This window comes from Scyliorhinus torazame, chromosome 6 (genome assembly GCF_047496885.1).
Source record: "Scyliorhinus torazame isolate Kashiwa2021f chromosome 6, sScyTor2.1, whole genome shotgun sequence".
In the NCBI taxonomy this organism is placed as follows: Eukaryota; Metazoa; Chordata; class Chondrichthyes; order Carcharhiniformes; family Scyliorhinidae; genus Scyliorhinus; species Scyliorhinus torazame.
In genome coordinates this window covers 96,288,531-96,312,173 of record NC_092712.1, presented here as the reverse complement: position 1 = coordinate 96,312,173, position 23,643 = coordinate 96,288,531, and the positions used below count along the sequence as shown (strand labels likewise).

Below are 23,643 nucleotides of genomic sequence, written 5' to 3'. Positions count from 1 at the left end.
TGGGCTTGGAGGGCCGAAGGGCCTGTTCCTGTGCTGTACTATTCTTTGTTTTGTTCTTTGTACTGTGCCGTATTGTACCAACAGATATCCCTTCGGCAACACCATAACTCTCCCAGAGAACAATGTCAAGAATCCAAATAGGACTAGGTGGAGTCGTCTGTTACATGGATGATGTTCTGATCCATTCAGAAGGAACATGACAGTAGAGTGCGAGCCGTGATAAAACACCCACAGGAAATAGGGTTTCCACCCAACAACAAAGGCAAATTCTCGCAGCCAACTGCCAAGTTCCAAGGGAATATTGTGGATGCATCAATGTCAGAGTTGGTCCACAGAAGGCAAGAGCAATCAAGGAATTTCCAGCTCCTCAGAATAGGACTGAGCTCCAGAAATTCATGGGTATGGTAAACCAAGTCGGAAAGTTTCTGCTCAACCTGGCTGTCGTCAATGATGCACCACATCAGCTGTTACGATGTGAAAATACTGTTGTTGGAAGAAAGCACAAAGGAGAACTTTTGAAAAAAATCAAAGAGATGCTGGTATCACCAGATCCCTGACCCAGAACTACCACTATCATTGCTGCAGATTCATCTCCTACAGGACTGCGAGCTGTACTCTTTTGGATGCTGACAGATGGAAAACGTTGACCACTATATTACGCAACCCATTCCCTGAGAGGCGAAACAGAGTGAATGCAATAATAGAGGATGAAGCAATTTGCCGATTATCTTCTTGGTCTAGATGCAGATTACAAACCAAAATTACTATCTTAAATTCTAAGAGGTTAGCAAAAATGCATACACAACAATTCAGAGAAGAGGACCATTGATATCACCTTCGAACATATGAATTAGGACGAGTAGGCCTCTTGAATCTGCTCCATCATTCAATAAGACCACGGCTGATCTGTTTGTAACTTCAACTCCACATTCCCACCTACCCCACCCCCTTGTTTATCAAGATTCTATCTACTGCTGCTTTAGAAATATTCAAAAACTCTTCTTGCACCACATTTCAAGGGAGAGAGTTCGAAAGGCTCGCAACCCTCAAGAGAAAAAAAATATTCCTCATCTCAGTCTTAAACGAGTGACCGCTTATTTTTAAAAAGTAACCCCTACACAGGATCTTATACCTTTATATCAAGTCGCCTCCTATTCTTCCAAACTCCAGCGGATAGAAGCCTAGCCTGTCCAGACAACTTGCCCATTCCTGATTTAGTCTAACAAACCTTCTCTGAACTGATTCTAATGCATTTATATCCTACTTTAAATAAGGAGAACAGTACTGCACACAGTACTACAAAAGTGATCTCACCAATGCCCTACACAACTAACATATAACCTCTCTACTTGTGTATTCAATCCCACTCATGAATGGCTGCCACCTCAGGTAGAATCTCTCCACCAAACCCTTGACTATGTACTTGACCTTCACCAGGTATCGAAAGTCCATATGGTCACCCAACCAGGCTGAGGCACTAGGCAGAGATAATGCCCCCCATCCCAGCAAAACTCACCTTTGGGCTATCAGTGAGGCAAAGGCGAGTGCATCCACCCTCACCCTGGTCCACAGCCCCAGCAAGTTGGACACCCTGAAAATGGCCGCCAACAGACAAGGCGCCAGATCAATGTTAAGAACCGCTGACATGGTGCTATGGAAGGAGTGCCAAAAACTCACCACCTTTGGACAAGATCAGAACATAAGGGTATGGTTGGCAGGCCCACAAGAACACCGCTCCCACCTGTCTTCCACTCCACTCTTCCTACTTTTGGTTAGGTGAGCTCTATGAACCACCTTGAATTGGATGGGGCTCGCAGGATAAGGTGAATTTATCCTACAAAGGGCCTCACTCCACACATCCTCATCAATGATGGGTCCCAACTCCTCCCTTTCCGCCTTCACCCAATCAAGCGACCAAGATTCCAGTGAGGTGGTCCAGATGTTCGAAATCCTCCACCACCCCAGTTCTTGCCAACCATAAGATTTCCTCCAACAGGGAAGGCTGTGGAGCCAAGGGAAACGTAGGACAAGACCCACGGACTAAGTCGCGCAATTGTAAATATCGAAATAGGTGTGACCCTGATGTTGGAATTTTGCCGAGAACTCTTCCCAACCAGCGAACCATCCATCTATAAACAAGTCTCTGAAGCACTCTAGCCCCTTCCCTTCACACGCCTTAAAAGTTGAATCCAATCCCAATGGTGGAAACAAATGGTTACCATTCATAGGAGCCAATAATGACATGGTACTCAGCTTGTACTGTTGTCTGAGTTGCCTCCATATATTCAAAGTGGAAATCACCACTGGGTTTGAGAAATATCACTTCGGAGAGACTGGGAGTGATGCTGTTACTCGCGCCCAAAGGCTTAATCCTCTACCCGAACTTGCCCCCATTCTCCCCCACATGGAGTCCGACTCTCTGTACCACCCCAACATCTCCTCCGCATTGGCTGCACAGTAACACATGAGGAAATTGGGTAGTGCTAGACCACCCTACTGTCAGCTCTTAGTGCCAGAGGTTCTATCGCCGGAGCGAAAAGGAGCGGCGATAATGGGCATCCTGTCTTGTACTCCTGCTCAGAGGAAAGTATCCCGATCTTGTCGCATTGGTACAAACGTTAGCCATCGGGTTTGTGTACAGCAACTTCACCCATGAAATAAATTTCTGCTCTGCATCCATAGTTATAATCACCTCTGCCTCAGGGACGGAAGAAGGTGAGAGGACAACATTCAGGACCCATCATATATTAGACGACAGCTGCCTTCCCTTCACAAATCCCGTCTGGTCTTCCACCACTATATCTGGGACTCACGGCTCTCACCGCAAAGCCAGTACCTTAGTCAGTAACTGGCAGCAAAATGGGCCTGTAAGAACCACACTCCGTGAGGCCCTTATCTTTCTTTAAAATAAGGGCTTGTGAAAGTGGATCAGGCAGGTAACCTCGAGCTAGAGCATCATTGAATAAATCTACCATTACTAGTACTAGTTGGTCAGAGAATATTTATTAATTTTTAACCAGATACTCATTAGGGCCCGGGACTTCATTCATCTGCATCAACCCAATCACCCTTAGCACTTCATCCGAGCCTTGCGGGGCCTCCAGCTCTTCCCAACTCTTCTCCCCTATTCTCAGGAAGGACAGCCTATCCAGAAACTCCATCATATCTGACACCCACCCCCTCCGGTGTCTCTGACCTGTACAGACGTCTGTAGAACGTCTCAAAAGCCGCATTGACTTCTCTCGGTGTTGTCACTAAACTACCATTGGAGTTGTTGATATTCATGAACCTTTGTAATTCTGTGATGTTCCTTGGGAGCTGGAAATTCTTTTATGACTCTGGTTTTCAATGGATATACCTTTATTTCTGATGCACTTACTAGATGAGCAAGAAACTGGATTGCTGGCTATAAAAATTCTCACTTACTCTTGTGTCAATATTGTCTCTTGTAGTCTTCTCAGCATTGCGCTCACTCTTATATTATGCTCAGCTCGTGTGCACCCATGAATCAACAGGTAATCCATGTGGCAAACAATTCCACGTAAGCACAAGATTTGACATTGTTGTTTGAACATTCGCTGGTGCCGATGTTATTCCAAAGGATCACTGTTTAAACCGAATCTTCCAAATGGTATTATGAAGTTGATTGAAGCTTGGACACCCCTTCCTAGTGGCTATTTGCCAGAATCCACTGTTAGTATCTACATTAGAGACTATTGGGCTTTCCCCCAACTTTGCAACACTCTCATCAACTGATACCATTGATGGATTTCTCTTTTCACAGCTTTATTCAGTTGTGCAAGATCAACACATATTTTTATGGAACCATTTGGCTTCACAATCAATGTCAACCCTGAGCACCAATTCTTTGGCTCTTTTACGGGTGAAATGACTCCTCGTTTCATCATTGAGTCAATCTCTTTCTTTACCTTTGGTAGTAAGGTGCAACCTTACTGGGTGTATATAAACATACTTGTTTTGTTTTTGAGCTTAATGTTATAAATATGCTATTTTTAGCTTTCCCAAACCTGTAAACAACTTTGGAAATTCTGCTGTAATGCCTACTGAATGATCTTCACCATTCTTTATTTCTTCTATTCTGCAAATTAGATTCAATTGTATGCATGCCTTACTGCTTAAAAGTGAACAACTTACCAATCAAGCTTAATTCTGTTCTCACCCAACATTCCTACACAATCCTAGCTTTGGTTGCCAAACAGAAACCAGAAGTAGGTCCCTGGCCACTTCACCCCCCCGCCCCCCCAAAGTTAACCTCACAGCAGAGAAGCAGGTATGGCACCTTCTAGCCTGGATCCGTATACATAGTGTAAAATATTAAGCACTGAATCAGATTAAAATCCTGGGTAACTTTCCGAAACCGCAGCATTTTGTAATGTTTTATTTTAAGCTGAATAGTTTTCATTTCCCATCTTATAAATGATTCTTCTCCATCTCAGTTCAAAACAATACAATTTGTCAGTCCGTGACACACAAAAAACACGCATACATATTCCTACTAAAAATCAAGTTCACAATGTGCAATACCTGAAAGAAGTTTGTAAATTAGAATATACATCTACTACAATATGCTGCAATGCATGTTAAAACAAACATATAAACTTGGATGGTCTTTAACAAAGAGACACTAGCCATAGTGATTGGTAGGGTGATGGTTTACAAATGCAGATGTATTATTTTTCAAATATTTTTATAAAATTCAAATAATATTTTTTCCCCAAAACAGCATGCTCTATCCTGTATCTACATAAACTTACCAGTTGTTTCTCAAAGTAAATTGACCAAACCACGGCATAATGTCCCACAGTCAGAATAATGAAAAGCAGCAGTGAAAGTTCCACGTTACTCATCTTTCTCACTCTCCGGTAGTAGAAAACAGGCTGTCGCCAATCAGGCAAGCCATTTTCCAAAACTTCATCATATCTGCAAACAAGAAAGAAAATGTACAATATAAATATCTGAAAGGTTGTTGCAGAGAATCGGAGATTAAAAAATATTCTCCTTTCAAGTTTTTGCCACAAATTTAAAGTTACACTTGGTACACTACGTCTGTGAATAGGGATTTTATCCATGAATTTTTTTTAAATTTAAAAACTGCTCTGCAAGCTATGATCCAAAAAATAGTTGCCCTGTGGAAGTAACAGTCTAGTTACACCATGTATCATTTTGTACATATTAATAGCTGCATTTAATGCGAGTTTTATCAATTACCAAAAAGAAAATCATGCCAACTTCATGCAAAGTACACTCAACTCATTCAATCCACAAGTGAAAAAAGCCCCAAAACCCAAGCATTACGTTGAAAAGATAATCAAAATGGAGATGCCTCCGATTTATGCTATTGCACAAACAAAAAACAGAAAGTTTTCACTTGAGCATGTTAATGTCCTGTTCCACAGCCACTGAGTACTTGCCCTTCACGTTAAGCTCCAGGTTCATGTGGATAACTATTCTTAAAATGAGTCTGCAACTCCTAGTCATGGCCAGGTACCTCCTAGTGGCTAGACGAAGAGCAGCACTACCTATACTACCTTGGAGAAAATCATCTGCCCGTCTTTTAGTCCTGGATGATTGGCCACCCTAAAGTGCGTTCTTTTAAAACAAACAGATTCCAAATATTCAAGATAGATATATTCTGGCCAGGTTTCCCATGAAAACTCACTAAAGGGGAGTCTTTGATTATCTGCTATTTCATTAGTGACACAGATGCAACAATGCATTGCAATATAATTCATTACACTCAGCTTTGTACCCAAGTTCAATTCTGGCCTTGGGGGCCATCTATGTGGAGTTTGCACTTTCTTACCATGTCTGCGTGGGTTTCCTCTGGGTGCTCAGATTTCCTCCCACAGTCCAAAGACTTGCAAGTTACGGGAATAGGGCGGGGGGTGGGCCAAGGTAGGGTGCTCTTCCAGAGGGTTGGTGTAGACTTGGTGGGTCGAATGGCCTCCTTCTGCACTGTACGGATTCTATGAAAATATGCTTTGGCAAACAGAGACCTGGTTCGGTCTCGGTGTTAAATATTCCTGGATAAAAGTTGTTAGGAAAGATAGGAAGTGAAGGAAAAGTAGGAAACGAAGGAAAGGTGGATGGGTTGCAATATTAAAAAGGTCATTAACAGGTTGCAAAGCTCTAACTAATGGAATACTCAGGGATCAGCTTTGGACTAACTATTTACAATCTATATCAATTACTTTAACGAGGGGACTAAGTTTTTGGTAACTAAATTTGCTAATGCACCAAGATAGCTGGGGTAGTAAGTTGACAAGAAGAGGAAAAGAGTCCACAAAGGGATAAAAATAAGGTTAAGTGAGGTGGGGAAAAAATTAGGCAGAATGTGTACAATGAGAGAAAATGTAACCTTTCCCCTTTGGCAGGAAGCATTTATATGGTGAGAAACTGCAGAACTCTTATGGTGCAGAGGAATCTTGGTATCATAGAGTTCATAGAATTTACAGTGCAGAAGGAGGCCATTCGGCCCATCGAGTCTGCACCGGCTCTTGGAAAGAGCACCCAACCCAAGGTCCACACCTCCATCCTATCCCCATAACCCAGTAACCCCACCCAACATAAAGGGCAATTTTGGATACTATGGGCAATTTAGCATGGCCAATCCACCTAACCTGCACACCTTTGGACTGTGGGAGGAAACCGGAGCACCCGGAGGAAACCCATGCACACACAGGGAGAACGTGCAGACTCCGCACAGACAGTGACCCAAGCCGGAATCGAGCCTGGGACCCTGAAGCTGTGAAGCAATTGTGCTATCCACAATGCTACCGTGCTGCCCGTGTCCCAGTACATGAATCATAAAAAGTTAGAATGCAGGTACAAAAGTGATTAAGGCGGCAAATGGAGGGACTTCCGGTGGAGACGATGAGCTGAGCGGTCGCACAAAAGGTGGCGCTCAACTGGAAACTTCTCGTGGGGCATTTTGAACTCACCGAAATGGCACCATTCATACAGAAAATTGAACCAACCAAACCCCCATCTCTAACCCACCCAATTTAAGATGCCGGCAAACCACAGCCAGCAAAAGCAAGGAAAGAAAAACCCCAGCCCCAGAACAGAGGGACTCGCATGGCAACGCAAACCTAAACATGGCCAACCCAGCAGAGTCGCCAACGTTGAGCCGGTCGTCGATGGAGAAACTGATGGAGTTCATCTCCACAGAGCTCCAGAAACATGGGGAGGTGGTAAAAGAGGACCTCATGTCTGCGATGAAGTCGGCAATTGAAACTGCACTGGCCCCCATACGGAGAATGTTGGACAGGCCGTATTTGGGGATATGTGCCCTCCATTCCCTCTAGAGTGTGAGCGAGTGACGAGTGAGCGAGTGAAGCCCCCGTCAGGATAGTCACCTGGAACGTGAGAGGACTCAATGGATCAGTAAAAAAATCCCTAGTCTTCTCTCACCTAAAAAGCCAGAGAGTCAACATAGTCTTTCTCCAGGAGACTCATCTAAGAGTGAAGGAAGAATTGAGGATAAGGAAAAGCTGGGATTGACAGGCATACCAGGCATGCTTCAACAGGAGGGTGAGGGGGTAGCCATACTATTGAAACCAGACTAGTTTGTCAAAAAGACAATGGCAGAGATCCCCAACTTCAATTCCCATCAACCAATCATGAGGGGGGTGGACAGAGAGACTACAACTGTGCACAGGACCCAAAGGCAGATAGGTCCAGCCCAAACCAGGGACTAAGTCAGGAATGGGGAGGTAATTAACCACCTTCATGCAGCAAATCAGGGGTGTGTGGACCTGTGGAGGTTCAATTATACAAGGGAGAAGGAGTTCTCCTTCTTCTCTCATGTCCAAAATTCCTACTGCCATATAGACTTCTTCGTAGTGGGAATGTCGGTGCTTCCAGGGATAGTAGGGGTGGAATACTCCGCAATAGTAATCTCAGACCACGCACCACACTACGTGGATGTGAGGTTGGAGATGGCCAGGCCGAGCCCAGCGTCCCCCATGGAGGCTGGGCACAGTCATCCTCACCAAAAAGGCACCCATATCACTACAAAGAGAAAACTAAATGTTTGCACTACACCAGGGGCGCGGGTGCTCACAAGCAAAACTACAGCAACACGGCCCTACATAGAGCAAAATCTCCATGCTAAGTTTTATTTCATTTTTTGCTTCTTCCTGTGGTGCTGTATTTTGTGTTCATCTGCCTCTCCAGTTTACAACGGGGTAATTCCGGACTATATTTTTACTACATTTTTTACAACTATGTAGATTGATCACATTTTCTGGCGGCATGGTGGCGCAGTGGTTAGCACTGCTGCCTCACGGCGCTGAGGATCTGGGTTCGACCCCAGCACCGGGTCATTGTCCGTGCGGAGTTTGCACATTTTCCTCGTGTTTGCGTGGGTCTCACCCCAACAACCCAAAGACTAAGCATGCTAAATTGCCCCTTAATTGGAAAAAAAAGAATTGGGTACGCTAAATATATTTTTAAAAAGATTAATCACATTTTTGCTATGTTTATTACAAGTGTTACAATTGTATATTTTTTTGTTTGTTTGTCATAAATGAAAACCTTCCAATATTTTTTTTTTTTTTTAAACAGGAAAGCAAATGGAATGCTGGTGTTTATTGTAAGGGGAATGGATTATAAAGTAGGGAAGTTTTACTGCAGCTGGACAGGGCCTTGGTGAGACCACACCAGAAGTACCGTGTACATTTTTGGTCTCCCTTATTTGAAAAAGGAAATAGCTGCATTAGAAGCAGTTCAGAGAATGTTCACTTGACTCATTCTTGATTATTTAACAAACAAATATGGAGTAGGTTGGGCCTATTCCCTTGAAGTTTAGAGGAATGAGAGGTGATCTTATTGAAACATACAAGATACTGAGGGGAAATGATAGAGTACTAGGGTAGTACTCTGTGGACTTGGGTTTGAATCCCATCAGAACAGGTAGTGAAATTTCAATTAAGTAAAAATTAAATGTTTAACTGTGAAACCATCGTTAATTGTTGCAAACACCCATCTGGTTCACGAATGTCCTTTAGGGAAGGAAATCTGCCATCCTTACCTGGTCTGGCCTACATGTGACTCCAGATCCACAACAATGTTTTGACTCTTAAATGCCCTCTGACCAAAGGCAATTAGGGATAGCTAATAAATGGGCAGCATGGTACAGTAGTGGTTAGCACTGCTATATCATGGTACGAAAGTCCCAGGTTCGACCCTGGCCCTGGGTCACTGTCCGTGTGGAGTTTGCACATTCTCCCAGTGTCTGCGTGGGTTTCCACCGGGTGCTCCAGTTTCCTCCCACAATCCAAAGATGTGCTGGTTAGGTGGACTGGCCATGCTAAATTGCCCTCAGTATCCAAAAAGGTTAGGTGGGGTTACTGAATTATGGGGATAGGGTGGAGGTGTAGGCTTAGGTAGGGTGCTGTTTCCAAGGGCGGGTACAGACTCGATGGGCCAAATGGCCTCTTCCTGCACTGTAAATTCTATGATTCTATGACATCTTAATCTACAATGGTCTCATTAACAGAAAGTTCTTTTTAAACATACAAGATGACTGTGGGCAAATACACTCTCATCTCTCAACCCCTCTCACCTCTCAACCCCAAGTGAATGTTTGTGGATATCTCCCATGTCACATGAGAATTTCTAATTCTCTAAAACAGGTTTCAAAATTTTCTTTCATAACTTTTCCCTTTGCAGGTTGCATTCCAAAATCCAGTCCGGGTTTTACAAATTACTCTTTTAACCCACACTTTCACTCCACTTTTAATAGCGAATCCAGTCCAGGATTTTACATCATTCCCTTTTAGGTTTCCTTTGTCTTAACTGCTTTTACACAAACTCCAAGATTCATCACTGATTTCCATTGTTATTTCAACGCATGTTCCACAGGCTGTAGTAAAATCTAACAAACCTGAAAGTCACTTCAGATATCTTCCTGGCATCTCAGCCTTCTTCCCAGCTCAGTCTATCTTTACTGGACATTTCTCAGTTCGAGTGCCCTTACCTCAGACTTCTTGGGAACTTCTCTTCAATTCTCTATTTTCCTTAACTAGCCACGTTTCAGATCTCTGCACTGGTTTATTTAACCATTACTCCATGGTTTGGCTTTTCTTCTAGCAAATCTGAAAGAGATGTTCCATTTCTAACCATCTAAGCCAGCTGTTTCTAGCAGAGCTGCCTTCTCTCTCACTGCCCATCTCCAACTACTATCAAATAAGCTAAACTAAAACTTAAAAGCTTCTCTACCTTACAAGGCCCTAGTGCTAAGTAACCGTCACATCCGTCACTGTGGCCCTCTCCAAGCACAAAGGAACACAGTTGGACACGGGAGAATGTGCAAACTCCACACAGACAGTGACCCGGGGCTGGGAATGAACCAGGGTCCTTGGTGCTATGAGACAGCAGTGTTAACCACTGCATCACCGTGCCGTCCCTGGGCCAGCACAGATATGACAAGCCAAATGGCCACCTTCTATGCGGTAACCATTGTATGATTCTATTTATTTAGTACCATAACAATGTACTATTTATTTCCTAAAAGAGTCAGAGTAAATACAATACCACTAGTCCTGAATTTCTAACACAATGGCAGAAATGTAACTTTGCAACCTTCAAAACAGTCAAATCTACTTATCTGTAGTCAATAATAACTCAAACTGGTTGGTATGGCTAACAAAAAATTGTTAGTGTCACATTGGAATTGTTTTAATGAGTCTTTGAAATTTTGCAATGTTTTATTTTTCAAATTTTGAGTTAACAGATTTGAAACTCACAACGTTATACCACAGTTTTTAAAAGTGCACTGGTAGGGGTACGGAGCAAATAATTTACCTACCTCTGATGGGTTTTACAGATAGGAATTTAAGAACATGATAGGAAATTACACAGTGGGCTTATGCTGCAAAACCACATTTGTACTCAAAATATTTGTGTACCTATTTTTCGACTTAACCATGTCTTCTGCTGGCCATGAAAGCAAAATTCTAAAACTCAAGTACATTTAATGCAGCTTTTAATACCTCAATTCTGTTTTTTAAAAAAAACTTTCCTATTTTCTGTTAAACACTACACTTGACATTTCCCACCATTTTATTTACAAATTTTCCAGCCATAAAATTGAAATCTGAAGCTGTATCTCTTACTTGCATGAATAATTATGGCATCATAGTTCACACATAGTGAGAAATCAAACAGTGGTTTTCAAGGACTGGCCAAACTAGACGGACACACAACCTGAATCATTATGCACCAGTGCTTAATTTCTGATGAAAAGTTCTTATGGTGAAAGCTTAGGATTGATTTGCGTACACAGTTTAAAATAATAACATTAGAATAACAATGCAATCCAGAAAGCTAATGTGAAGTGTGACTTGTTATTTCAAGCCTGAAAATATAATATAAAATATATTGTAAAATAGAGGTTCATATGTTCATAAACCAATGCTTTTTTTTTTTTTTTTTTAAATCAAAAATATTGAAATAATGTTTGCAAATGTGCCAACAGAAAACCTGATGGACTGACTTGTTCACTTCTACAAGCACCATATCAATTCCATTCTGTTTATCATGTATGGATGCGTTTGGGAAAATAATCTCTCACTGTCCAAATGCAGAGACCTACAATACAGATAAGCATATACAAAAGCTTGACAGTGGGCTCAGTTTCTCAGAATGAATTTTTTCATAGAATTTACAGTGCAGAAGGAGGCCATTCGGCCCATCGAGTCTGCACCGGCTCTTAGAAAGAGCACCCTACCCAAGGTCCACACCTCCACCCTATCCCCATAACCCAGTAACCCCACCCAACACTAAGGGCAATTTTGGACACTAAGGGCAATTTAGCATTGCCAATCCACCTAACCCGCACATCTTTGGACTGTGGGAGGAAACCGGAGCACCCGGAGGAAACCCACGCACACACGGGGAGAATGTGCAGACTCCGCACAGACAGTGACCCAAGACGGGAATCGAACCTGGGACCCTGGAGCTGTGAAGCAATTGTGCTATCCACAATGCTACCGTGCTGCCCACATTGCTTGCTCTTGTCTACTTAATGTGAAAGAGAAAATGGAATGTCACATTACATTCACTATCTGGGAATTCTGCAAGTGTTTTTACAATACCGCACAGCTAAAAAGAAATGTCCCAGCGTGTTTTCCAAGTGGGAGCTGAAATTGTGGAGTAGAAAGCAGGAAACATTATGCAGGGACAGGAAAACATAATCAAAGACGTTAGGTAGTTTCTGAAAAAGGAATAAAAAGGTAGCACGGTAAAGTGGCTCCAAGATAAAGATGCTGAATGAATGACCAACAATAGCAGAATCACAGAATGGTCACAGAACAGAAAGAGGCTATTCAGCCCATAATAACTGTGCTGGCTCCTGTCTTTGCCCTGTAACCCTGCACATTTTTCCATTTCAGATAATAATCCAAGTCCCTCTTGAATGCCAATTGACCCTACATTCCAGAATCTAACTACTTCCTGCACGAAAGGTTTTTCTCACGTCGCCGTTACTTCATTTCTCCATTACCTATTTTGTGTTCAAGTTCCATTCCAGAACTTGACCACTAAAGTCAAATGACTCACCTGATGAAGGAGCTAGAGATTCCAAATAAACCTGTTGGACTTTAACCTGGTGTTGTAATACTTCTTACTGTGCCCACAAAAATCAAGGTTGACGCTCCAGTACAAAGGGAATGCTGCAAAGCTGGAGACACCATCTTTCAAATCAGATGTTAAACCAAGGCCCTCTCTCAGGTGGACAATAAAGTTCCATGGCACTATTTCAAAGAGGAACTGGAAAGTTGAGTTTTGCTCTATGTTCTGGCCAATATTTATTCCTCAGCCAACATAATAAAACTATATTACCTGGTCATTATCACATTTCAGTTTGTGGGAGCATGCTGTGAGCAAATCGGTCACTATGTTTCCATCAGCAGTGACTACACTTCAAAATAAAGCACTTCATTGGATGTTCAGTGGCTGTGAAGGGCATTATATAAATGTAAGTCTTTCTTTAAATCAATTTTACTAGCCAAAAATTCCATCTTTTGAAAACGGTATTTCAGCAAGTTGCTAAAGTCCCAATCTTAGACCATGAGCTTTGAAAGCATTCTCTTACTCATGAGAAAAGAATGGAGTATTGAAGTTGGGCCAAAAGCTCAGCAAAGAGTTATAGAGTTTAACAGCGCAAAATGAGGCCCTTCAGACCAATATGTCTGTGCTGACCATGAAGCAGCTGTCTAATCTAATCCCATTTTTCACCACTTAGTCCCTAGCCTTGTTTCAAGGCTCATCTGAATACTTCTTAAATGTTATGAGCTCATACTTCATCATCTGCCATGGTGGGAATCAAACCCAGATTCCCCAGAGCATTACCCTGGGTCTCTGGATTATTAGCCCTTTGAAAATGCCACTATGATTTTGGCAGATGTAGTAATGGCAAAGTGATGTTGGACCATAGAATTCCAGGATTCATTTCTGGGTGATCTTCGGTAAAATTGATCTCTGCCCAATTAGAGTGAAACAATTACCCTCAATCAATGGGCAACGCCAGCATTTATTGTCTATTCCAAATTGTCCTCAAGAAGATGGTGGCAAACCATCTTCTTGAACCACTGCACTACACGGGGTGTCGGTATTACCCCAGTGGTATCAGGTAGAATAATCCCAAAATTTCGATCCGGCAAAGATAAAGGAAGACTGATATATTTTCAAGTCAGGATGGTACATGACTTGGAAGGCAGTCATCTTCTCATGTTCCTCCTGCCTTGGTTCTTCCAGGTAGTAGGAGTTTCAGGTTTGGGAGTTTCAGCAGTGCATCTTGTAGATATCACATGCTTTGGCTACATTGTATACTTGAACATATAGATGGTGACAGGTGCAATCAAGCAGAACGCTTTGTCCTGGACAATGTCGAACTTCAGCTACTATCAGAACTGAATTCCTTCAGGCAAGTGAAGAGCATTCTATTAACACCTGACTTGTGCCTTGTACATGGCTTCGGGGAGTCAGGAGATGAGTCATTTGCCTCAGAAAACAAATCCTCTGGCCTGCTCTTGAAGCAACAGTTTGTGACTATTCTGATTGATTTTTTGATCAATGATGATTTTCTGCCATTGAAACACCAAGGCACCAAACCTTCGAGATGGTCACAATGTCACATCACCAGGGAGCATAGCCAAGATTTGGGACTTGTTGCACTCTGCCAAGTCAGTCCCCAGTCTCAGTCTTTGGCCTCTTAATCAAGGAAGGATGTTTGGAGGTTGTGCAAAGAATGTTCACTGGACTCATTACTGAGGTGAGAGGATTATTATATGAGAAAGAAATTGAGCAGACTAAGCCAAATTTCATATAATTTAGAAGAATGCGCTCAGTGAAACACATAAAATACTTAATAGGCTTGTCAGGGTTGATGCTTGGGGAACGCTGCGCCTGTTATGGAAATTTAGAACTCGGAATCACAGTCTCAATAAGATTGGGGAGGCGGTGGCGTAGTGATATTGTCACTGGATTAGTAATCCAGAAATCCACGATAATGCTCCGGGAACCGGGGTCAAATCCCACCACGGCAGATGGCGAAATTTGAATTCAATAAAAATCTGGAATTAAAAGTCTAATGATGACCATGAAACCATTGGCGATTGTCACAAAAACCCATCTGGTTCACTAATGTCTTTTAGAGAAGGAAATCTGTTGTCCTTGCCTTACTTGGTCTGGCCTACACGTGACTCCACAATCTGGTTGACTCTTAAATGCAGTCTGAAATGGCCCAGGAAGCCACTCACCCCAAGGGCCATTAGTGATGGAAAATAAATGCTGGCCCAGATCCCCTGGACAGATTTTTAAAAAAATAAGGGATCAGACATTTTGAATCAAGAGGAGGAATAAATTCAACGGGTTGCAGGTAGGATTGTGGGTGTTCAGTTGTATTGATCAATAGATTTTGGGGTACCAAGGGTATTAAGGGATATAGGGATAGGTTGGGAAGGTGGACTTGAGGCAGAAGCCTATTCCTGTTCCTATTTCTTATATTCTCATGCGTGTCAAGAGGAAGTGTAGACTCTCACTTGTTCGAGGTGGTCATTACCAGGCACATATGGCATAAATGGTACTCACAACTTATCAAACTAAGACTGGATGTTGTCCAGAATGATATTGTCTCACAATCATCCCCACTTCTGATATTCTCTTAGAGGGAGAGCCACTGATTTGTGCTATTCATGCTATAGCCAGTGGAAATCCACCTGCAATTGGGCAATTTCCATATTGTCTTGTAGATGCCAATGTTACAACTTACTGGAACATCTTGCAGTATTTTGTCAGACCTCATAACGATAGCTACACCCAATTAGCTCATATCATGTGGAGGGAATAGAATTGGTCATTATCGGCATCTTTACTAATGGGGTTTTAGGAAAAGGCAAGTATGGTTCATTCACTCAGCACTTCTGGTCGGAAATGGCTGCAAACTCCAGGTCTTTTGCACCCACGTGCTGGGCTCTGCCATCAGAGGATGGGATGATCATTGAGCCACCTCCTCCCATTAGTTGTTTAATTACCTATTACCATTCATGATTGGATATGGCAGAAATACCAAGCTCTAATCAAGTCCGTTGGCTTTGGGAAATGCCGTGCTCTGTCAGTAGCATTCTGCTTCCATTGTTTAGAATGCATGTTCTGTGTTGTAACTTCACCATATTGGACATCTCATTTTCGAATACACCTGGTGCTTCCTCCCGGCATGCTCTGCTACATTCCTCATTGAAACCAGCATTGGTCCCTTGGCGTGACAATAAATGTAGAGCAAGGAATATGCCAGGCCTGAAGTTATAGGGTGCACTGGAATACAATTCTCCTGTTTCTGTTAGTCCACTGAGCCTCAAAAATACCCAGTTTAAAACTGCTGTATTTCTTCTGAATTGATCCTATATGGAACAGGGCAATGCAACAAACATAATGGAAAACGTCCTCAGTATGAAGATGGGAATTTGTCTCCACAATGACAGCGCCGTGGTCTCTCCTGCCAATGCCGTCATGGACAGATCCATCTGTGGCAGGTAGATACATGGTTGAGGTGGTTTCCGGTGGCCACCTGTAGGAGGGCATGTTGGGCAGCTCCTGCCAGAGTCCATGGTTTTGGCCTTTTTTAAAGGCCCATTATTGGGGAGAATCCGCAGGGAAACCTGTCCCAAATGAAAGCTGGTTACAAGAGGATGTCTAACTGCAAAAGGAGGAATACTTTGAAGAAAGATGCGAACGTTAGTCTGCCATCAGGGTCGGATTCAGTGAAGAGTGCGGTGTGAGGAAAGATGGTGGAGGCGGGCTCTCCGGGTGGGGCTGCTTCAGTAACGATGGAAATGCTGCCAGAGGTGATGCCGGCTGAATTTTAGAAGCAGTTCAGTAAATATTTCAAGCTACATGGGAGGGGAATGCTGGAGAGTTTTAAGCAGTCTGTGGAGGACTCATTACCCCCGATAAAGGAAGTGGTTGCATGGATGTCGATATTTTTGAGGCTCAGTGGACTATCAGAAACAGCAGAATTGTATTCCAGTCCAACCTATAACTTCATGCCAGGCATATTCCTTACTCTACATTTATTGGGGTGTTGTTATTTCTTTTGGTATTAAGGCATTGTGAATTTTAATGTTTTGGGAGTGTTCTTCGAATGAGGTTGCTTCTCTCCTTTGTCTTTTGTTGTTTTAGGGATTGGTACTGGTGTATGGGAATGGAGAGGTGGGGTAAGGGTGGCTGGAAATGGGGGAAGGGGCTTTCAAGATATTACGGTGGGCATGGAGGGCTCCTTGGGGTTATTTTTGTTGGTTATTAGGTGAGGGGCACTCTGGCGGGGATGTTACCCTCTAGCAAATTGCAGTTCGCTAGTAAACAACAGTGATGTGGCGGGAGAGGCTGCGGCCTGTTGATCCTGTTTGTGCAGGTTTTGGTGTGCCTAGGAGGTGTGAATGGTGGGGAAATGGGGATGGTGGAGATAGGAGCAGTTTTTTTTAAAAAGAGGAAGTAGTTGGGGCTTTTGGGGGATGGGGATGGGGTTGCAGACGATGACTAAGGTGTGTTCGTTGTCCCATCTGATGGGTGGGTCTAGGTTGGGTAGGCGTTTCTGGTTGGTGTGTGGTGGGGTGATGGGAGCATCCCCCGTACTGGTGATAGTTGATGGGGGGGGGCTGAGAGACCCCAGATTCGGATGGTGACGTGGAATGTGCAGAGACTGGGGTGGCCCGGTAAAATGAACGACAGTTATTGCTCATTTGAAGAGCTCGAGGTGGTGCTGTTACAGGAGACTCACTTGCGAATAATGGGACCAGGTAAGACTCCATAAGGGTTGGGTAAATCAGGTATTTCACTTGGGCTTGACAGTAGGGCCCAGGAGTGGCAATCCTGGTCAATTAAAGAGTCGGATTTCAGATGTAGACAGTGATGGCGGATTAGGGAGGCAGATATGTGATGGTCTCGGGATGTTGGAGGGCAGATCCGTTTTGGTTTATGAATAGGTGACGAATGTGATATAAAATAGTTAGTTTAAATATATTAGTTACATTAATGTAGATGTAGGCCGGTCTAATTCTAGTGAGTTCACAGACAAAGGATTTCAGAAAGCATGGCAAGGAAGGGGGGAGAGTTTCTGGTAGAGGAGGAGAAAAGGATGCTGGGTAACAAGAAGCCAGGGTTAAGGAATGGGAAGTGAGCCAATCAGGATGTATGGCCAGGTCAGGAGGGGGATAGGATGACCTATGGGAATCGTGTATGTGAAACTTGATGCCATTTGAATGTATTTTCCATTTGAATGTATTTGCAAAGATCCCTTTGTCTCCTTCCTCATTCGTTTCCAAGGGGTCCAGGAGACTGGTTCTGTGTTCTGTGTCCCTGAGAAGGGAGTCAGACTTGCAAGTTGGTTAAGAATAAATAATACTATGCCTACAAATTCATCTCGAGTTTTATTGAGGCCAGACTGACGGGTAAAGAATTCAACATTTGTCATAGGCTTCAAATTGGGATGATGTAGAGTTTATGAAGAGGGTAGTGGCTATTATCCTGGATATGGGTATGCATCAATTGTTTTATGGGAGGGTGGTTGTAATATTGTTTTGGATCCGAAGGTGGACCGCTCCAAGCCAAAGTCTTTGGCCCCATTGGGGGGGGACAAAGGCATTGGCGGCATTTTAGAGAGAGATTTTTTTTTTTTTCCAGGGAGGGGGGGGGGGGGGGGGGGGGGGGAGCAGATCCAAGGCAGTTTCTACACCCGGGGGGCAATGAGTTCTCCTTTCTCTCACCGGTGCATAAGATATATTCGCACATTGATTTCTTTATTATGGGGAGGTCTCTGTTACCAGGGGTTCGGGGAGCAGAGTATTCTGCTACTGCTATTTCAGATCATGCCCAGTCTGTAGTAGCTGTGGTGCTGGAAAGGGGCAGGCCTGACTGCCGGCCTGGGAGTTTAGATGTAGATCTGTTAGCAGATCTTGGGCTTTGTGTGAGGGTAGCGTGGGCAATTGATGAGCATGTAGGGTTTAACAAAAATGGGGACGTCTCGCCCTTGGTGCTATGGGAGGCTTGAAGGCGGTGGTGCATACAAGGTGCAGTCTGATAGGAAGGCTAGGGAGGAGCGGCAATGGCTGCTCGATGAAATTTTGGAGGAGGATATTATATATGCGGAGGACCACCCCGGAACTATTGGCTAGTAGGAAAAAACTGCAGACACAGTTTAATCTGTGACTATGGATATGACGGTACATCAGCTGTGGAGGGCTAGGGGGGGGCAATGTACAAGTATGGGGCGAAGGCTAGCCATTTATTGGCTGGCCGGTTGAGGCGGCAGGTGGCTTCCCGAGAGATCGTTCACGTGAGAGAGATTGGAGGTGGGCTGGTGGCTGCGTCTGTGAAGTTGAATGCAATGTTTGAGGCGTTCTATGAGAGGTTGTATAGGTTGGAACCGCCAGAGGACGAGTCAGACATGGGTGAGTTTTTGGAAGGGCTAGAGTGTTCCACATTGGACGAAGAAGATCGGGAAGGGTTAGAAGAGCTACGGGAGCAGAAGAGGTTTGGAATGCAATTGGAGACATGTAGACGGGCAAGGCACCAGGGCATGACGGGTTCCCGGTGTAATTTTATAAAAGGTGTGCTAGGGCAGCATGGTGGCGCAGTGGTTAGCATTGCTGCCTCACAGCGCCGAGGTCCCAGGTTCAATCCCGGCTCTGGGTCACTGTCCGTGTGGAGATTGCACATTCTCCCAGTGTTTGCGTGGGTTTCGCCCCCACAACCCAAAGATGTGCAGGGTAGGTGGATTAGACACGCTAAATTGCCCCTTAATTGGAAAAAATGAATTGGGTACTCTAAATTTATTTTTTAAATAAATAAATAAAAGGTGAGATGAGTTGATACCGCTGCTAGTGGAAACATTCGAGGACTCAATGGCTCAAGGTTCATCCCGGATCATGGAGTCAGCAATATCACCAAAGTTGCAGGACAGCGCTAGCAGGCGGAGGTTAATTAAGAAGGAGTTGAAAGATTCATCTTTACCTTGTAGACGCTGTTTGAATATGTAGTACTCGAAGATTTCATTGGTGTCTACTTCACAGTGACTGTCAAACTTGTACAGGATGGTCTGAAACTGTGTCTTGTCCTGGTCTTCGGTGAAGTGAAAAGAGTTGAAGAGTTTGATGGCTTGATCACCCGCTGTTGAGAGGAGAAGCATGATCTTCCTTGCATCAGATGCACCCACGAGGTCTGAAGCTTCGATGTACAGCAGAAACGTTTGCTTGAATGTCCGCCAGTTGGCACTGAGATTGCCGGAGGTCCTGAGCGGGGGAGGAGTCTGAATCTTCTCCATGGTGCCGGGATACATTTGCTCGTCGTAACGGAACGGACGGAGGTAAACCACCTAGATTAAGCAGTCACCTGGTACCATGTTGTGTTATGTACTCTGCGATAACACAGGCTGCAACTGGATGCAGCTTTAACCAAAACATACTCCAGACCTTGAAGTTAGTTCAATCTGATTTATTGAACCAGTAGCACAGTTCTCTATGGGTTCAACTCTCTGCTAACCCAAGTGTGGTTACTCTGTCTGACTGAACCAGACTAGCTCTTAGCCACGTGCTGGAGGTGTGATACTGTAAATACACCCGGATTCACTCTGCAGATGTTCATCAGTGGAAAGAGGTGTAGTGAGTGTGCCTCGTGCCTTTTATAGTGAGATACCACCCCCGAGTGTCCTGGCTGCTCATTGGTCATGTCCGGTTCTCTGTGTTCATTAACTGCCTGTCTGTACACCATTATCTGCATGTCTGCATGTCATAACAGTCACGACGTTTAAAAAAAAATGGTGGCAATTCCGACAGCATTATAAATTAGGTAGGATGTCAAAGCTAGTGCCAATCTGTGATAACCACATGTTTGAGCCAGCAAGATTAGATGCCAGGTTTCAAGGCTGGGTGGACAAGGGGGTGGAAGGGTTGGGGGAGTGGTTTCTAGAGGGGCGGTTAGCGTGTCCAGATGAGTTGTCAGAGACATTTGGGCTTTCACAGTCAGAGAACTTCAGACAGGTGAGGGACTTTGCGAGGAAGGTCTTCCCGTCATTTTCAGTAGTGCCGCCAGTCTCATTGTTGGAGAGGGTACTGTCGCTCATGGGGGTGTGATCTGAGTTGGTTTAAAATTGACTGCAGGTTGCTATTCAGGAGCAGCTGCGGCGGAGAAAAACCAGTCGACAAAGGGGTTGCCCTGTATGCCAACAGCGCCAGGTTAAAATCAGAGGCTGAGTCTGCAGCCTTGAAAAGCAACCGCTTGACAATATGGACCCCCTTCGCGGCCTTTCCGTTTGATTGCGGGTAATGGGGACTGGATGTGATATGCTTGAAGTGGTAGGGTCGTGCAAATTCGGACCACTCTTGGCTGTAGAAACATGGACCGTTGACCCTCATGTGAGTGGTATCCCGTACCTGGCTAACGTCTCTTTGCAGGCTTCGATGACTGACTTGGACATGAGGTTTCACCACTTCCGGGTAGCTGGAGAAGTAGTCGACTAAAAGCACGTAATCACGTCCTTTTGCATGAAAGAGGTCTATCCCCACCTTGGACCACGGAGAGGTCACGATCTTGTGCTGTTGCAGTGTTTCCTTGGGCTGGGATGGTTGGAACTTCTGGCATGTTGTGCAGTTGAGGACCGTGTTGACAATGTCCTGGCTGATGCCAGGACAGTAAACTGCCTGCCGAGCTCTGCGTCGACATTTCTCGACCCCAAGGTGACCCTCACGGATCTGTCTGGACACCATGGTTTGCATGCTTTCGGGAATGACGATTCTATCCAGTTTAAGAAGGATCCCCTCAACAACAGTTAACTCGTCCTTAACGTTGAAGAACTGGGGGCACTGCCCCTTTTGCCAGCCATGGGCGAGGTGTTGCATCACACGCTGCAGTAGAGGATCTTTGGCAGTTTCTTTGCATATTTGGACAACTTGTTCATCAGTGGCTGGGAGGTTGCTGGCACACAACTGTACTTGTGCCTCAATGTGGTGAATGAAGTCGCCCTGTTCACACGGCGTGGTGATGGATCGGGATAGGGCATCCGCGATGATCAGCTCCTTACCCGGTGTGTTGACGAGTTCAAAGTCATATCGGCGGAGACGAAGACGAATTCGCTGCAGCTGAGGTGTCACATCATTTAAATCCTTCTGGATTATGTGGACTAAAGTCCTGTGGTCTGTTTCCACCGTGAACTTGAGACTGTATACGTAGTCATGAAACTTGACTATTCCTGTCAGGAGACCCAAGCACTCCTTTTCGATCTGGGCATACCGTTGTTCAGTCGGAGTCATGGCCCTGGATGCATATGCCACTGGAGCCCAGGACGAGGAATCGTCTCGCTGGAGGAGCATCGCCACCAATGCCGTCCTGGCTTGCGTCTGTGGATATCTTGGTATCCTTGGTCGGGTCAAAGAACGCCAGTACTGGGGCTGTGGTGAGCTTCGCCTTCAGCTCAAGCCACTCCGCTTGATGTGCGGGAAGCCACTGGAACACTGTGGACTTTTTTATGAGATGCCGAAGGGCTGTGGTGTGGGATACCATGTTAGGAATGAATTTTCCGAGAAAATTTACCATCCCAAGGAAACGGAGGACCGCCTTTTTGTCCTCTGGGATCTTCATGGCATTGATTGCCAGCACCTTGTCAGCATCAGGTTGCACACACTGCTGCGAAATGTGGTCACCCAGAAACTTGATAGCGGACCGACCAAATGAGCATTTGGCCCTGTTGAACTGGAAGCCATTTTCGTGGATCCTCTGGAAAACTTGTCTGAGGCGAGCGATGTGATCCTCGGGCATCGTGGACCAGATGACCACGTCGTCCAGAGTCGCACCCCCTCCATGCCCTCCATCATTTGCTCCATTATTCGATGAAAGACTTTGGAAGCTGAAATGATACCGAAAGGCATGCAGTTGTAGCAATACCTGCCGAACGGAGTGTTAAACATGCACAGCTTCCTACTGGACCCGTCCAGCTGTATCTGCCAGAAACCACGTGAGGCGTCCAGCTTGGTGAAGAATTTGGCATGAGCCATCTCACAGGTTAATTCTTCTCGCTTCGGGATCGGGTAGTGCTCTCGCATGATGTTGCGATTCAGGTCTTTGGGATCGATGCAAATGCGGAGTTCACCAGAGGGTTTCTTGACGCAAACCACGGAGCTGACCAAGTCTGTTGGTTCCGTGACCTTTGAAATGATGCCCTGGTCTTGAAGCTCTCGTAGCTGCATTTTCAGACGATCCTTGACAGGAGCCAGCACCCAGCGTGGTTCATGGATGACTGGGATGGCATTCGGCTGGAGTAGTATCTTGTAGCGATATGGGAGCATACCCATCCCATCAAACACATTGTAGTATTGCGTGAGAATGTCATCTATCTCAGCCTGTAAGTTCACATTGGGCAAGGCAGTCACTGGACCAGATTTAGGAGTTTGCATGCGCGAGCACCGAGCAGGGATACTTTGTCAGGCCAGACAATCTCGAATCTTAACGTCGCCTTGATTACCTTGTGAGATACACCTAACTGACACGATCCACTGGCATCTATGGCACTGCCATTGTAGTCAATGAGCTGGCAGGCTGGTGGAAATATGCTAGGTTGGTTTCGGCTGCTGTCGAGGTCTAGCTGTGATATGAGATTCTCAGACGCGCCAGTGTCCAATTTGAATCGGATGCGACACTGGTTGACCGTGATGACAGCACACCCCTCGTCGTTAGGATCCACACTCAGGATTGAAAGGCGGTTTGCAGGCACGGTGGAGACCAGCTCGCGTGTGGTGCTGATGCCAACCTGATATGGAGACTCGAGGCAGTCAGCATCGGGGTCCAAAGAACAAACAAAGAACAAAGAAATGTACAGCACAGGAACAGGCCCTTCGGCCCTCCAAGCCGTGCCGACCATGCTGCCCAACTAAACTACAATCTTCTACACTTCCTGGGTCCGTCGGGCTTTCGGGATCAGAATTCTGCATGCCTTGTTGTACGCAGCGGACACGTCTGCGCTGCAGCTGGGATCGCTGGCTGTTGCTCAGTGGAGCGGACCTGCAGAGGGAAGGCATAATGCCCAGGCTTTCCACACTGTAGACATAGCCTGCCTTTGGCTGGACATTGTCG

General features: G+C 44.9%; 1 protein-coding gene across 1 annotated transcript in view; it reads right to left on the bottom strand.

Moving 5' to 3' along the window:
- dnajc1 (DnaJ (Hsp40) homolog, subfamily C, member 1) overlaps positions 1 to 23,643 on the bottom strand; it is a 328,861-nt gene that overhangs the window by 189,708 nt on the left and 115,510 nt on the right. Inside the window, exon 4 of the mRNA XM_072508505.1 lies at positions 4,776 to 4,941. Coding sequence (XP_072364606.1) covers positions 4,776 to 4,941 — 166 coding nt within the window. The remainder of the gene's footprint in view (positions 1 to 4,775; positions 4,942 to 23,643) is intronic.